At 37.6% G+C, this 15,440-nt stretch overlaps 1 protein-coding gene across 3 annotated transcripts in view; it reads left to right on the forward strand.

Moving 5' to 3' along the window:
• The first annotated feature begins 651 nt into the window (after window positions 1-651).
• LOC149816593 (membralin-like protein At1g60995) overlaps window positions 652-15,440 on the forward strand; it is a 140,825-nt gene continuing 126,036 nt past the window's right edge. For all 3 annotated transcript variants that reach the window (XM_089987099.1, XM_089987100.1, XM_089987101.1), the window contains exons 1-2: window positions 652-1,189; window positions 2,946-3,008. In XM_089987099.1, the coding sequence (XP_089843225.1) occupies window positions 1,025-1,189; window positions 2,946-3,008 (228 nt within the window). In that variant the 5' untranslated portion in view covers window positions 652-1,024. The remainder of the gene's footprint in view (window positions 1,190-2,945; window positions 3,009-15,440) is intronic.

A 15,440-nucleotide genomic window follows, 5' to 3' on the forward strand; every position in this document is an offset into this window, starting at 1 on the left:
TCCCTATTACTGATTAAATTAGATTCAATTAAGTCAGATTCAGTAATGCCTAGATCCGAATTGGGTCTGACCCGTTTATTTCCATACTCCTGAAAAAGGGGTGAACTACAGATAACCCTGACATTCTGCCCTTTATCCTCCTCTTCTCATGCAGACAGCCCAATCACTCTCCCTTCTGCGCGCCTTGCAAGAAGTACAGCTGAATCAGATTCGATTAAGATCTGAGCATATATATATATATCTCTGACAGAAACTGAATCCAAAAAAGTTAGATTGGATTGATCTGAACCTGATCTGATTGTACAATGAGTAGTGATGTAAACGTGTCGGGCTTCAGAATCGAATGGGATCAAACAAGACTGAATCTGGATCTGACTAGCTCAAAATCCAACAATTACACATGATCGTATTCGTACTCATATTTGAATGCAAAACACCGGATCCGGATCTGTTTATTAATCGGATCCAATTTTGGCTGTTGAATTTATCTGACTGATCAGATTCGGGTCCGATGTCGGATTACATCCGATTACATCCAACCCGTTGACATCATTCAAGTTCAGATTCAGATCAATAATCCGAACGAATCCGATCCATTTGCATCTATTCATGTGTCCCCTTCTTTCTTAATTGTAGAGGCACCCACCGAAAGGATGAGATCCTTCCGTACACTAAGAAACCCCGGAGAAAGCATTCATACGTTCATGGCATCGTCGACGAACGCCCGCTCGATGTGAAAGCGAGGGAAACCATACAGATAAAAGCGAGAAAATCCCGTAATTTCCCGGAATCCAAAGGCTCCATCCTCCTGATTCAGTGCCCTTATCCTCGAATTTGAAAGATCCCGTTTTCCCCAATCCCTGCATCCGAAAAAGTTGCGATCTTCCGCATCTATCGATCCAATTTCTTCAGCTTCTTTCCCTTCTTTGTTTCTCTGTTTAGGGTTAGGGTTTTGTTCGTCTGGTTTTGAGGTGGAAGAGAGAGACCTAGGGACGGTTGGTGAGGAGGGCGAAGGGGGCCGGAGATGGACCCCGAGCAGACGTTCCTCCGCGTCCACGCTCGGCTGTCCGGGATGCTGTCCCAGTTGCTCACGCCGCGAATCCGGACCGCGTTGGAGTACGCCCACCTCGTCGTCGCCATCGCCTTGTTCTGCTTGTTGGTGGTCATGCACACCAATTTCGTCGGGCAGGTCGGGGATTCTCCTCTTCTTATTGTTCTCTTCTTTTTCGTTTTTTCAATCGTTAAGGAATTGGTGGAACTGTGTTGGTTTCTTTTCGTTTCCGAGGCAATTAAGTCGTTCCGTTTCGTTTTTCTCGTTTTGAATTTTGGTTTTGTAGGGATTTCAGTTCATTATTTGGTTGTGGGCGTGACGAATTGTTCGATTTTTTTTCTGTTTTGCTATGTGGATTGTGGGTTGATGGTGTTATCAAAGGGGAATTTTGATGCATTTTCAGTACGGTTATGTTAAAATTGGAGTTAGTGGGTGGCTTAGTAATCTTCGTTTTGATGATTCTAATTGTTGGCTCGCTTCTTCTTATGTGTTGATTAAGCTGTTACTTGGTCCTTGATTATGTGGTTATGATTTTTGAGCTCATGGAACCTGTCGTGAATGTGATTTTGGGGTTCTTGCGTTTCATTTTGTTCTATGTTATGCTGCTATGCATTTCATCATTAATTAACGTGTTGTGGCTTGTGTTCTTTTTCTTTAATACTTAAAAATTATGTCTTTAAGAAAAAATGTTGTTGCATAGACTTGCCTAGTCCATATCTGGGGAACTTAGATTCTTACCTACTGCATCTTACAACTATTTTAGTATGTGAAGTGCACAACCCAACTTTTTCGCTTCAAGTGGTCCATTGTCCCGGGAGGAGAATTTAGCATGGAGCTAATGATAACCAGCGCCGGCTGGCTTCTTTGAGATTTGAGGCCACCGCCTAGGGCCTCAAATGAAAATAAAATATAACCCTTATATTTCACATGCTGAGGGCCTCCAATGAAACATGGCACACGCTGAGGGCCTCCAATGAAAAAAAAAAATATGGAGAAATATGGGCCTCCAATAAAATATGCCTAGGGCCTCAACTTCTCTTGAGCCTCCCCTGATGCTATACAGTTTCTAACTATCACCCCTTTCCTGCATGAAGAAGTTGGTCTAACATTTCATTGTATGCAGATAAGTCAAGATTTTACTACTGCACAATTTTAATGATGAATAACATCAAAAGATCTGAAATAAAGGAGCTGCTCTCTCTCCTTTGCATTGATGATATCTCTGTTGTTGCCATTCATAAAAATGGGAGTCTTTTTACCGCCACTAAAATGCATGCAAGGCCACAAAAAACATCCATTCCTCTTGGTCTGCAGGCTGAATCCTTTGCAGACGACTTAAATACGCGATGGGGTATTGTAAGTGGCAGAGTGGCCTTGCTGCCATGATCCACTGAGATTCAGCTTCTTGTCGCATCGATTCGTCCCTCCCCTCTTTTTTCACCACACGAAACAAACTTCTCTCTAGTGCTAAGGGAGGTTTTCTAGCACTTAATGACTGCCTTTGGTTGGGGCATAACAGCTGCTAAAGTCCCCTCAATGCGAAGGGAGGTTCTCGGGTAATATGATCCGGCCCACTTGGTGTTAGCTGTAACACTTTGTATTTCACATGGTGGTGAAACTTGTATCTTCTTAAATATTTTAGGATCTGCCTGATTGTGTTATCTGTGGCTTATCCTCGTATCATCAGTTGCTTGATAATGAGTTACAAGTCATGCAATATGCTAATTACTATGGCTGCATCACCCTTTATCCATAATTTTCTATCAAAATTCTCTCTTCATGGAGGGATGTGGTTCTTGAAAAGCATTCTGTTTCTGTTCCGATCACATTGTTCAATTTTCTACTTTACAACTTTTATTTTCCTTTCACAAATTGTTTTTTTTCTCTTGTGAAGCCGGGATGCTCAAGTGAATTCTCAGGAAGTGATATAACTGAAGCACACCTTGTTCAGATTAAGGTGAGTTAATTGATATCTGGTGTATCATTTCTAAATTGCTATCAATAATGTTCCTTCATGTGCATTTTTAGATGAACTTGATTGCGTTCCACATGGCTGGCTTATCCCTTGCGTATCTCTCTCTCTCTGACAGACTTGGTTTTGTTACCAACTTTTTATTTAATTGTAGAATCTCACAAAGTGGAAATATTCATGGCTTTGTTGTCAATGATTCCAAATAGTATATCTCATTAATATATTATGAAGAGACAATTTCAAGGGGAAGGATAAGTTTTTGAATGAAATTTGTTTCACCTCATCAATACACACAAGAAAAATGTGTGGTACATGCCTCTGTTGTCTAGGAGCAGCAGATGGCTTTGCCAAGTGTGTACTTTTCACCATAGTGACAAACACTTTTTTGGCAAAATCTCATTTTTCAAAAACTTGCGAGAAATTAAAAAAATTTCATAAATCTTGCATTTTTTTGCAAAATCTTGGCAATAAAAAACTAATTAAAAAATATAATTTTTTTATAATAAAATATTAATAAAAATTATTTAAAAATAAAAATACATGGTTTTTTCATGATAAATAGCCATTTAAAATGTAAATATCGTGTTTAAATTGCGGTATTTATGTTTTTTTCATAAATCTCACGATATTTTGAAAATCTCGCGAGAAATTGCCGTTTTAAACTTTCAGACAATTTCCCGCGATATTATCATGAGATTTTCATAAATCTCGCAATATTTGTCACTATGCTTTTCACTACTCTTCCCCTAGAAAGAACTACTATACAATGATGTTGCAAGTGTTCACCCAGCCCTCACTTATGAGAATCTGTCTTTTGGCACTCCCCACTGAAATTTCGGAAATCCTACTGCTATTACACCACCCCAACAACCTCCACCTCCTCCTCCACCACCACCACCACCACCACCACCACCTATTCCGCTTACCCTTTACAACCACCACCATCAGCAGCTATTGCCCCCAGACTGTCCAACCCCTCAATCACTGTCAATAAGAGGCTCAAATTCCCTTTCTGGTTGTTTTGGCTGATTGTTTTGAAATACTTCCTTTTTTTTCTCTACTTCATCCTGGTAAGAAACTGAATCCTTTTTCTCTCTTAAAAATTGCTTAGATCCACGTGACCTCTCTCTTTCTTAAACTGAAGATGAATAAAGATCTGCCAGTACTAAATATGTAAAAATTTGCTGTCTCGGAAGCCAACATTCAAGCAAAATACAAATTGAGAGAATGATTGCAGAAGAAAGAAAAAGAAAACAAAAATGAGTTGTATTGCAACGGTAAAGTTAAATGAGATTATGTCATTGATGATGCTTTGCAAGTGTGTGTTAAGCGCGATCTTTTTCACTTACAAAAAAATGTTTTTGCTTCTTAATTACCAAAATTGTGAACTGTGACATATGTTGAGACTGAGAAGTTTCTCGACAAAATAAATGAATCCTCCTTATGTTGATTTTTATAAATATTCATTGGATATAATGCATCTCAGATTTTGATGACTCATTCTCAACCATAGGGCTTACTGAATTGGAAATTGGGCTGAAAACAGATTTGATCTGTTGTTTGGGCGTATCATGACTGATGATTTGGCTTAAGTTGTTAGTATGTATCAAGAAATAGCATGAAGAAGAAGAGAGAACATGAGGAGGAGAAGCTTAAAAGAAACTTCAATAGTTTTGAGAATGAGAAGGTACAACTAGAAATAGGGGACAACCCCTCTATGGCACTACAAGACAAAAACAGTTGACTCTACTTTCTACCACTAAGGCTAAAATACAAAAGTTGACTATACTCTTGGTGAACACATTCATAATCTGATTTGACACTCATCGTCCTATAGTGCATGATGTCCCTCACATATCTAACAGCACAGAGTACTGCAACAAGATGAACTATCCTGAACTGACAGATCAGGTGAACAACATAAGTGATATCTGGCCTAGATATAGTTAAATATGTCAGGCTCTCGACTTGTAATGAAATAGTGAAAGTGATAAAAACAATGCCACTAAGGGCTTACAAGATGGCAATCACAAAAAGTGCTCAAGCACAAGCCAATGCCACTAAGGGCTAAACAAAATCACACTCACAATGTGCACAAGCACAAGCAGTGTGACAAATATCGCGAGATTTATGAAAATATCGCGCTAATATCACGATAATATCGCAAGATTTATGAAATTCTCGCGATAATATCGCGAGATTTATGAAATTCTCGCGATAATATCACGAGAAATTGCCTGAAAGTTTAAAACGGCAATTTCTCGCTAGATTTACAAAATATTGCGAGATTTATGAAAAAACATAAATACCGCGATTTAAACACGATATTTATGTTTTAAACGGCTATTTATCATGAAAAAATCATGTATTTTTATTTTTAAATAATTTTTATTAATATTTGCTTATAAAAAATAATTTATATATTTTTTAATTATTTTTTTATTGCCAAGATTTTGCCAAAAAAACATGAGATTTATGGATTTTTTTCAATTTCTCGCGAGTTTTTTAAAAATGAGAAATTGCCGATAAAAACGTTTATCACTATGAGCACAAGTCCATGGTGCAACTTTTCTTAAAAGTATTTTCAAAATATATTTTCAATGAATTTTTTTTGTATAAATCGTGCACCAAATTATAAATAACCACCTCACACTAGTGGTTAAGTCCGGGTCGAACTCAAGGAACGGATTAAAACTTTGTATTTCAAACAAAACACACTCCTTATTACCTCAAAAATAAATAAACGCTCAATTAATCCTATTATAAATGTTTGAGCAAAAATAAATAATCGGCCTAATGCCCAAAAAAGAAAATAAAAATAGCAGGTCTTCGTCTGCTCGCGAACTAGCTCCTGTTGTCCTCGTATGTACGACCTTGATATGTCTACCGCTGCCGCGTTCCACCTAAAATAAATAAGCACATGACCCACCCGCAAAACTCAAAACCAACATAAAAACAAAGGCAAACTAGACTATCTATTCTAGTTAAGATTAGTCCCACTAGAACAATAATTGAAATGAATCTAAATATAACAGATTGCTATGACTAAATTTAAGAAAAGAATGACTTTAATTGGGAAAATAATAGGTCGCGGTTTTGCAAAAAAATCGGATTTCATAGAGCACGTGAAACTCTGTTTCGGTGTTATGAAATATGCACAAACCAGATTTTTAATATCAAATTTGCATGAATTTTTTGCAAAAACATTATCCTAACATGCGTATCGCTAATTAAAATGCTAACCTAATATATATAAAAAAATAACAAAACTAACAATCGATCCCTACAACTAACTAAAAAAAATCACGCAAACGGGTCTGGCCGACCGTTTGTGACTGCACGGGTATGGCCGGTAGCTTGGGTTGGGCCGACCGACTGCCCTAGCTGCTGGTTTTTTAAAAACAACAGATTTTTACAAAAGTAAAATTCAAACTTTAATGCTGAAATAAATTCTAAAAAAAAAAAACTAATCTGTATGCATGCAAATCTAAACTAAAGAAAGAAGGGAGAAGAGACTCACCGCGCGGTTTGCCTCTGACGGATTGAGGAGAAGAAGAGCGGCCTTTCCTCTATGTTGTGGCTTGTCACACACCTCCAAAGTTGATCTTCAATCATGAGAACCCAAACCAGCTGGCCGGTAGAGGGAGAAGGGAAGAGATGGAAGAAGAAGAAGAAGAAGAAGAAGAAGAAGAAGAAAGAAGAAAGAAGAAAGAAGAAAGAAGAAAGAGGGCGGTGAGGGGGACGGCTGGGAGGAAGAGAAGAGGCAAGGGGAGAGGGGGGTGTGAATCCCAAGAAGGAAAAACATCCCTCTCTCCTCTTAAACTCCTTTTTATAATGGGAGCTTAGGGTTAGAAGAGAACTTTTAGAAATTTTCTAAAAAAAACTCCTAATTTCAATATTTTTCAAAATGCCTCAACTAAAACATTATTTCTAAAACCCATGTTAGAAACTAAACAATTTCTAAAACATAGGTGGGTCAAATCTGGAGTTTAAAATTTTACCCGATTCATTTTTCGGGATTCGATCCAAAAGCCATCACATTGCTCCAAATTGCTCATTTTAACTCCGATTTCGATAAAATTCAAAACGAAGCTTTCCTGCATGAAAACACATCAAAATCAACTAAACATGGGCATTTAAACATTGAATATGTATAAGATCATGCATAAAAGTATATAAAAATATGAGTAAAATATGCATGCTCAGTCCACTAAGGGACAGCACAAATAGCCAACAAAGGGCAAACACAAGAGTAAAAAATATAGGATCTTATTGAGTATGTGCTTTAGCAAAAGCCTTAAAGAATAGGGGGATCACACCCCTATTTATACAAGTGAAAAGGAGAGAATAGAGAGACCATTGGGGGCTTTCAATAGAGTCGTTGGGAGCCCCCAATGACTCTATGGTTAAAAGACCATAGAGCCCCTAATGGCTCCTCTAATTACAAAAAAATAAAAATAAAAATAAAAAATAAAAAATAAAAATAAAAAATAAAAAACTATTTTAATAAACAATTTTATTACAAATAAAAATGACTAAAATGCCCCTATAGGGCATTTAACTATTACAAGATTAATAACTATATATATATATACATACATGTATACATATATTTTAACACTCTCCCTCAAACTTACGGAGAAATAACCAAAAGTTTGTTAAGAAAAAAAATAAAACAAGGTGCAGAAAGAGCTTTGGTGAAGAAATTCGCAAGTTGATATTTTGATGTGACATACGACTATGTAATAGTTACTCTCAAATGTTCATCTCTGACATAATGGCAATCCATCTCAATCTGTTTGGTACGCTCATGGAAGGTGTACTTGTTTGCAATGGAGATTGCACTTTTGTTATCACAACACAACTTCAAAGAAGAAGAGATGATTATGTCCATATCTTTGAAAAGACTTCGTAATCATACAAGTTTCATTGTTGTTGTAGCCATTGCTCGATATTCAGCTTTGGTTGAGGACAAGAATACCTTTTGTTGCTTCTCGCATCTCCACGAAATTAGAGAATCTCTTAAAAACACACAAAAAGTTGTAGTTGAGATTCTATTATTGGGATTTCCTCCTCAATCAGCATCAGTATAAGCAAATAAATTCAGAGAAGAAGAGGATAAGAAAAACCCTTTAGTGATGGTATTCTTGATGTATTTGATAATTCTTAACACAATACTCATGTGCACAATATTCGGAGTATGCTGAAACTAACTAACAGAATGAATTGCATGAGCTATATTTGGTCTGGTGATGGATAAGTAAGTGAGTGCCGTAATCAGTTGAGGATGGGGTGTAGGATGTTCAAGGAGAGTCCCATCTTCAAGCCTCAACTTAGCATTGATCACTTGCGAGGTTTCTACTTTCTTGTCATATGAAATTCTAGACTTGGTGCAAATGTCAGCAGTAAGATTCATTTGAGACAGAATGTACTCTCTAGGAGAGTATACAACTTCAATGTCTACAAAATATCTCAAATAGCCCAAGTCAGGCATGTCAAAAATTTCTTTTAAAATATTTTTAATATCACTAACTCCTTTTTGGTCACTCCCAGTGATTATCATATCATCTATGTAAAGTAGAAATATGACTACTTGGTACCTTTACTTTTAATAAAAGAACAGTGTCGGTATAACATGAATGAAAACCTAAAGAAAACATGACACTACTAAATCTATCATACCAGGCCCCAAAGGCCTGTTTAAGGCTCTATAAGGCTTTTTTTAGTTTAAGAAATTTACCATTTTCAATACTAACTCCCAGTGGAGGGTTCATATAAATCTCCTCACTTAATTCCCCTTTAAGAAAAGCATTTTTAACATCCAGTTGATATATGAGTCATTTTTTGATTGAAGCAACTGCTATGATGGTCCTAACTGTAATGAAGTGGATTGAATCTGATACACATGTAAGAACATGCAAGAACACACTTTCAATCAAGTGGAATGCTTGATTGAATCACCGAACCACCCACACAAGGGTCTAACAAATTAATATTGCATATATTCACTCAAGAGAGTGTGTTGAAATACAAGGCATTTAAGGCCAATTTATAGAACAAGAGAGGGGGCTTTTGGGGCAGCCCAATGTGACTGTTAGGTTGGGAGCAGCTCCAATAGTCCCAATAACCCAAAACCCAATAAAAATAAAGAGGACAAAAAGGCAGAAAAATAAATAAAAATAAAAGGAAAATCAAAAGGGTTGTCAGCCCCTATTGGGCTGATGCCTATTACAGTGAAAGTACCGAAATACCCTTGATGGGTATTTCGGGTTTACAACATATATTTAAACATACATTTACATATATGTATACATATATACATATACATATATGTATATGCATACCATAACATCTCTTAACACCCCCCTCAAACTCATGGTACAACCACCAAGAGTTTGCCAAGTAGGAAGTGAAATCTGGGTGATGGTAGCGCTTTGGTGAAGAAGTCTGCAAGTTGGTATTCTGATGGAGCATAAGGTAATGTGATGGTCTTTCATAGGAACTCTTCACGAACGTAGTGGCAATCCATCTCAATGTGTTTCGTTCTCTCATGAAATGTATGATTGCTTGCAATGTAAACAACGCTCATGTTGTCATAATATAATTTTGAAGGTCCTGCAGTATAAACCCTCAAGTCTTCGAGAAGTTGCTTCAACCAAACTAATTCCGACGTAGTGGTTGCCATTGTAAAAGTATCTTCAACAAGATACTTTAGTCGACAACACAACAACCTTAAGAATAAATGTGTGAACATACACACCCAAGAACACTTGTGCACAACAAACACAACACACCGAATTACAAATGTGCACTTGCACCCATAAGTTTCATAAACACTAAAGAGGTTGGGCTATAATCCCAAATCCCTTGAAGAAATACAAGAGGAGCTGCCCATATATATAGGGCTTTGGAGGAGGCCTTGGGAGGGGCTCCACATAGTCGTTGGAGCCCCTCCAACGGTCACAAATGTGACCGTTGGAGGGGTCCAACGACTAGTGGGTTGGGCCCCTCCCAATGCATGTGCAATGCATTAAATGAAAAAGCAAAAATAAATAAAGAAAAAAGAAAAAAAGAAAAAACAAAAAAACATATTCTTGAAAAAGAATGTGTAAAATTCCTAAACTACCCTTACTATGACTATATATATTTTATATATATAATTGGTAAATACATATACATATATTATATATATGTATATGTATTACCTTATATATATAAAATATATATACGAAATTACAAGTTTGATTACATAATTTAACACCCCCCCTCAAACTTAGGGCAAGATGACCGATAGTTTGCCAAGAAGGAAGTTGAACCGCGGAGCGCACAAGGCTTTAGTAAAGAAATCTGCCAACTGATATTCGGACGTGACATAAGGAAGATCGATAACTCCTCGGAGATATGCTTCACGAACATAGTGACAGTCCATTTCGATGTGTTTTGTCCGTTCATGAAAGGTGTGGTTCTTTGCAATGTAGATTACACTTTTGTTGTCGCAACATAGCTTGGTGGGTCCTTCAATTTTGATCCCCATGTCTTCTAGCAGTTGGTGAATCCAAACAATTTCCATAGTAGTAGTGGCCATGGCACGATATTCAGCTTCAGTTGAGGAGAGCGACACCTTTTGTTGCTTCTTGCATCTCCACGAAATTAGTGAGTCTCCTAAGAACACACAAAAACCAGTGGTGGAGTGACGGTTATTTGGATCACCTCCCAAATCAGAGTCAGTATAAGCAATCAATTTTAAGTCAGAGGAAGAGGACAGAAAAACTCCCTTATTTAGAGTACCCTTTATGTATCTTACGACCCGTAAGATGGCACTCATGTGAACGGATGTAGGCGCATGCTGAAACTGACTTGCAGTATGGACTGCATGGGATATATCTGGTCTGGTAATACTCAGATACATCAGAGATCCTACAAGCTGTCTGTAGGGTGTAGGATCCAACAGGGGAACTCCATCATCAATTTTCATCTTTGCTCCTACAACCGCAGGAGTTTCACACAGCTTCTCATCTGTAATACCTGACCTGTCAATGATCTCAGAAGCAAGCTTAGTTTGAGATAAGAAATATCCTCTAAGAGAGTATGCCACTTCAATTCCCAAAAAATAAGTTAAAAAACCCAAGTCAGACATTTCAAATTTATCTTTTAAGATAGATTTTATACTTTTAACCCCGTTAGAATCACTCCCAGTGATGAGCATGTCATCAACATACAGAAGTAAAATTACAATCCCTGCATTGGATTTTCTAACAAATAGAGCAGTGTCAGTAAAACAAGAGGAAAAACCATTCTCAATCATAACAGAGTTAAATCTATCATACCAAGCCTTGGGAGCTTGTTTTAGGCCATAGAGTGCTTTCTGAAGACGAAGCACCTTTCCCTTAGGAGTCTCCATTCCAGGAGGAGCATCCATGTAGACTTCTTCGCTTAAATCGCCATTTAAAAAGGCATTTTTCACATCCATTTGATAGATGTTCCATTTGTTGATAGAGGCAACGGTTATAAGACATCGAATAGTGACCATACGAGCTACAGGAGCAAAAGTTTCTTCATAGTCAATACCATATTCTTGACTATATCCTTTTGCAACCAAGCGAGCTTTATACCTTTCAAGGGATCCATCACTTTTAGTTTTTACTTTGAAAACCCATCTGCACCCTATTGTTTTCTTGCCTTTAGGAAGATTTTGGAATTCCCAGGTTTTGGCTCTTCTCAGAGCCTCAAGTTCATTGTTCATGGCATTAATCCATTCAGGGCATTTACGTGCTTCTTCAAAATTTCTAGGTTCTATATAAGAGTGGATGGCACTAAGGCAGGCTCTATATCTTGGGGAGAAAGAGTCATAGGAAATGAACCTAGAAGGAGGCCTTCTACTTCTCTCAGTTCTACGAGGGATCACTTCATTCTGAGAGGCACTGGGACTGGCATCATTATATCTGTCAAGAGCACTCCTAAAGTTGTTTTGATCTCTATGGGAGTAGGTGATAGGGTTTCTAGGTAATTCAATAGGTTGATGTGACGAAGGAGACAAGGAGATGTTTTCCTCGGTTTCAAGTTCATTTGGGTTACTTTGATCTGACTCATTATCACTAGTATCATCGTCCTTATTCAATAAATCAAATAAAAAAGAATAATCCATATTTTCATTATGGGGGTCACAACGTTCAAATCCACTAACATTTTCCAAAAAAACTCACGTTCCTGAAAACATACAATTTATCACTTTTGATATCATAACAACGAAACCCCTTTTGGGTTTCAGAATAGCCAAGAAAGGCACAAGGAATGGCTTTTGGAGAAAGTTTGTCATTCTTATCAGTAAGAACAAAACACTTACACCCAAAGACCCTTAACCTGCTATAATCAGGTTCCTTATCATACAGTTTTTCAAAGGGAGAAATTTGTTTAAATTTTTCGATGGAAGTCGGTTTATGAGATAGACAGAGGTAAGGGCTGCCTCAGCGCAAAGATTTTTTGGAATGTTTTGAGAAATGAGCAAAGTCCTAGTTGTTTCAATGATGTGCCGGTGTTTTCGTTCGGCTAACCCATTTTGTTGAGGGGTTTTCGGACATGATTTTTGGTGAAGAATTCCAAAATTTTCAAGATAACTCTTAAATTCATTTGAGAGGTATTCTCCTCCAGAGTCAGACCTAAAGATTTTTAAACATCCATTGAATTGATTTGAAATCATCATGTGAAAACTTTTAAAGGTTGAAAAAACTTCATGTTTATGTTTAAGGAAATAGATCCAACAAAACCTAGTATAGTCATCCACAAAGATCACATAATATGAAAAACCTCCTTTTGACATTACCGGAGCCGGTCCCCATACATCGGAATGGACAATTTCAAATGGTTTTGTCGTAAACATGGATCTTTGAGGAAAAGGCAAACATTTCATTTTCCCAAGAATGCATTCATTACACAAAAAGTCACTTTTACAAAGATGTTTAACAAAAGGCAAATACGAGATTTTAACAATATTGGGATGACCCAATCTCTTATGCCATACATGAATGTCTTTGTTTTGGACAACGTTGCAAAATTGACTCTTGGGAACTTGAAGAAAATCTACGTAGTAGAGGTCTCCTCTTCTAGAGCCTTCCCCAATCAATCTCCCGGACTGGCGATCCTGTATCCAACATTTATTAGAAGAAAATTTTATATCGCAACCATGGTCCGAGAGTTGGGAAACGGAAAGAAGATTTAGGTTAAGGTTTGGGATAAAACGATTTTTTGGAACAAAGAAGTTTTGTTTTTCAAAATTACCTATTCCTTTAATCTCAAGAGATGTACCGTCCGCGGTTGATACAAAGGATGGAAAACCACTTTTAGAAAAATTTGAAAGAGTGCAATAACTAGGGGTCATGTGAAAGGATGCCCCGGAATCTAAAAGCCAAGATGTCTTACCGGGGGAAGAGGATGACATAGCGGCTCCGGAAGTACCTCCCTTGAGAAGAGGTTGTAGGGCTTCCACGATTTGTTGAAGAGAAAGAGACTCACTTGATAAAGGGGGTCGTTCTTCAACTTGAGATGCCATAGCCGTTGCAATCAATTTCTTCCATTTAGGACACAAGGGTTTGATATGTCCGGGTTCTTTACAATGATAGCAAGTTACTTTGCTATAGTCTCTTTTGCCATACCGATCATTTCCTCCTTGACCTTGATTCTTGAAATGAGGAGGTCTATAGGTCCTCATGTTATTTCCCGGTCTTGACACGGCATTAGCCATTTCACCATCTTCTTGAGTAGAAGAAGTAACAAGAATGCTAGGGTTATTTTTGCCAATTCCCATACGGGTTTCTTCACCACTTAGCTTGGTGATAACATCTTCGAGTGAGGGGGATGTGAAGGCGGAGAGAAGAGAGGACCGAACTTGTTCAAATTCGGGTCTAAGGCCATTTAAAAAATTGAAGAACCGGTCTTCTTCAAGTTGTTTGTGCCTTAATTCGATAGCCTCACCACTCCATTTAGGTTCAAGAATTGCGAGCTCGTCCCAAATAGAGGATAATTCGGCAAAGTACTCCCGAATGGTCATGTCATTTTGTTGGAGAGTCAAAGCCTCTTTTGAAGAAAGTACTTGTGGGATAGATCTCTTGAGGTGTACATTTTCTCAAGATATACCCAAGTTTCGGAAGCCCTTTTAAATTTGATGATGTTGGCATTTATCTTGGTCTCAACGGATGAGAAAATCCAAGATAATATCTTGAAGTTCTTCATTTCCCAATCATCATGTTTCTTAGAATACTCTTCAAGGGCCTTTTGTCTTTCATCCCCTTCAAGAATCTTAATATCACCTCCTTCAACAATGGTAATTTTGGGTTCCGGTTCCGGTATGGATCCATAAACGTAACCCCAAAGCCCCTTTCCTTTAATATGGGCTTCCATATTACCGGCCCAAACATGATAGTTTGAGCCATTAAGCTTAAACCCAAGAGAGAAATAGGAGTCTTTTTCGCCCATTAGAGAGGAAAGAATGCAAGAGATAGTATGTACCTTAATTACTTTTTGCGTCTTTCTTGACAAAAGGAGCTCCTAAAATATTGCTCGAAGAAGATGATCCTCTTTGATTTCAAAAAACTTGAAGGCACGCTTCCCGAGGAATGCAAAAGAAGGCGAGTCGCAATTCTTCTTCTTCAACGAGGCTCTGATACCATGTAAAAGTATCTTCAACAAGATACTTTAGTCGATAACACAACAACCTTAAGAATAAATGTGTGAACATACACACCCAAGAACACTTGTGCACAACAAACACAACACACCGAATTACAAATGTGCACTTGCACCCATAAGTTTCATAAACACTAAAGAGGTTGGGCTATAATCCCAAATCCCTTGAAGAAATACAAGAGGAGCTGCCCATATATATAGGGCTTTGGAGGAGGCCTTGGGAGGGGCTCCACATAGTCGTTGGAGCCCCTCCAACGGTCACAAATGTGACCGTTGGAGGGGTCCAACGACTAGTGGGTTGGGCCCCTCCCAATGCATGTACAATGCATTAAATGAAAAAGCAAAAATAAATAAAGAAAAAAGAAAAAAAGAAAATACAAAAAAACATATTCTTGAAAAAGAATATGTGTAAAATTCCTAAACTACCCTTACTATGACTATATATATTTTATATATATAATTGGTAAATACATATACATATATTATATATATGTATATGTATTACCTTATATATATAAAATATATATACGAAATTACAAGTTTGATTACATAATTTAACAGCCATGACCCGATACTCAGCTTCAGTCGAGGAGAGTGACACCTTCTGCTGCTTTTTGCATCGCCATGAGATTAGAGAATCACCTAGAAAAACACATAAATTAATGGTTGAACGTCTATCATTGACATCCCCTCCCCAATCAGAGTCGGAATATGCAATGACTTCTAGAGAGGAAGAGG

This window comes from Nuphar pumila, chromosome 14, assembly GCF_984573655.1.
Source record: "Nuphar pumila chromosome 14, dmNupPumi1.hap1.1, whole genome shotgun sequence".
In the NCBI taxonomy this organism is placed as follows: domain Eukaryota; kingdom Viridiplantae; phylum Streptophyta; class Magnoliopsida; order Nymphaeales; family Nymphaeaceae; genus Nuphar; species Nuphar pumila.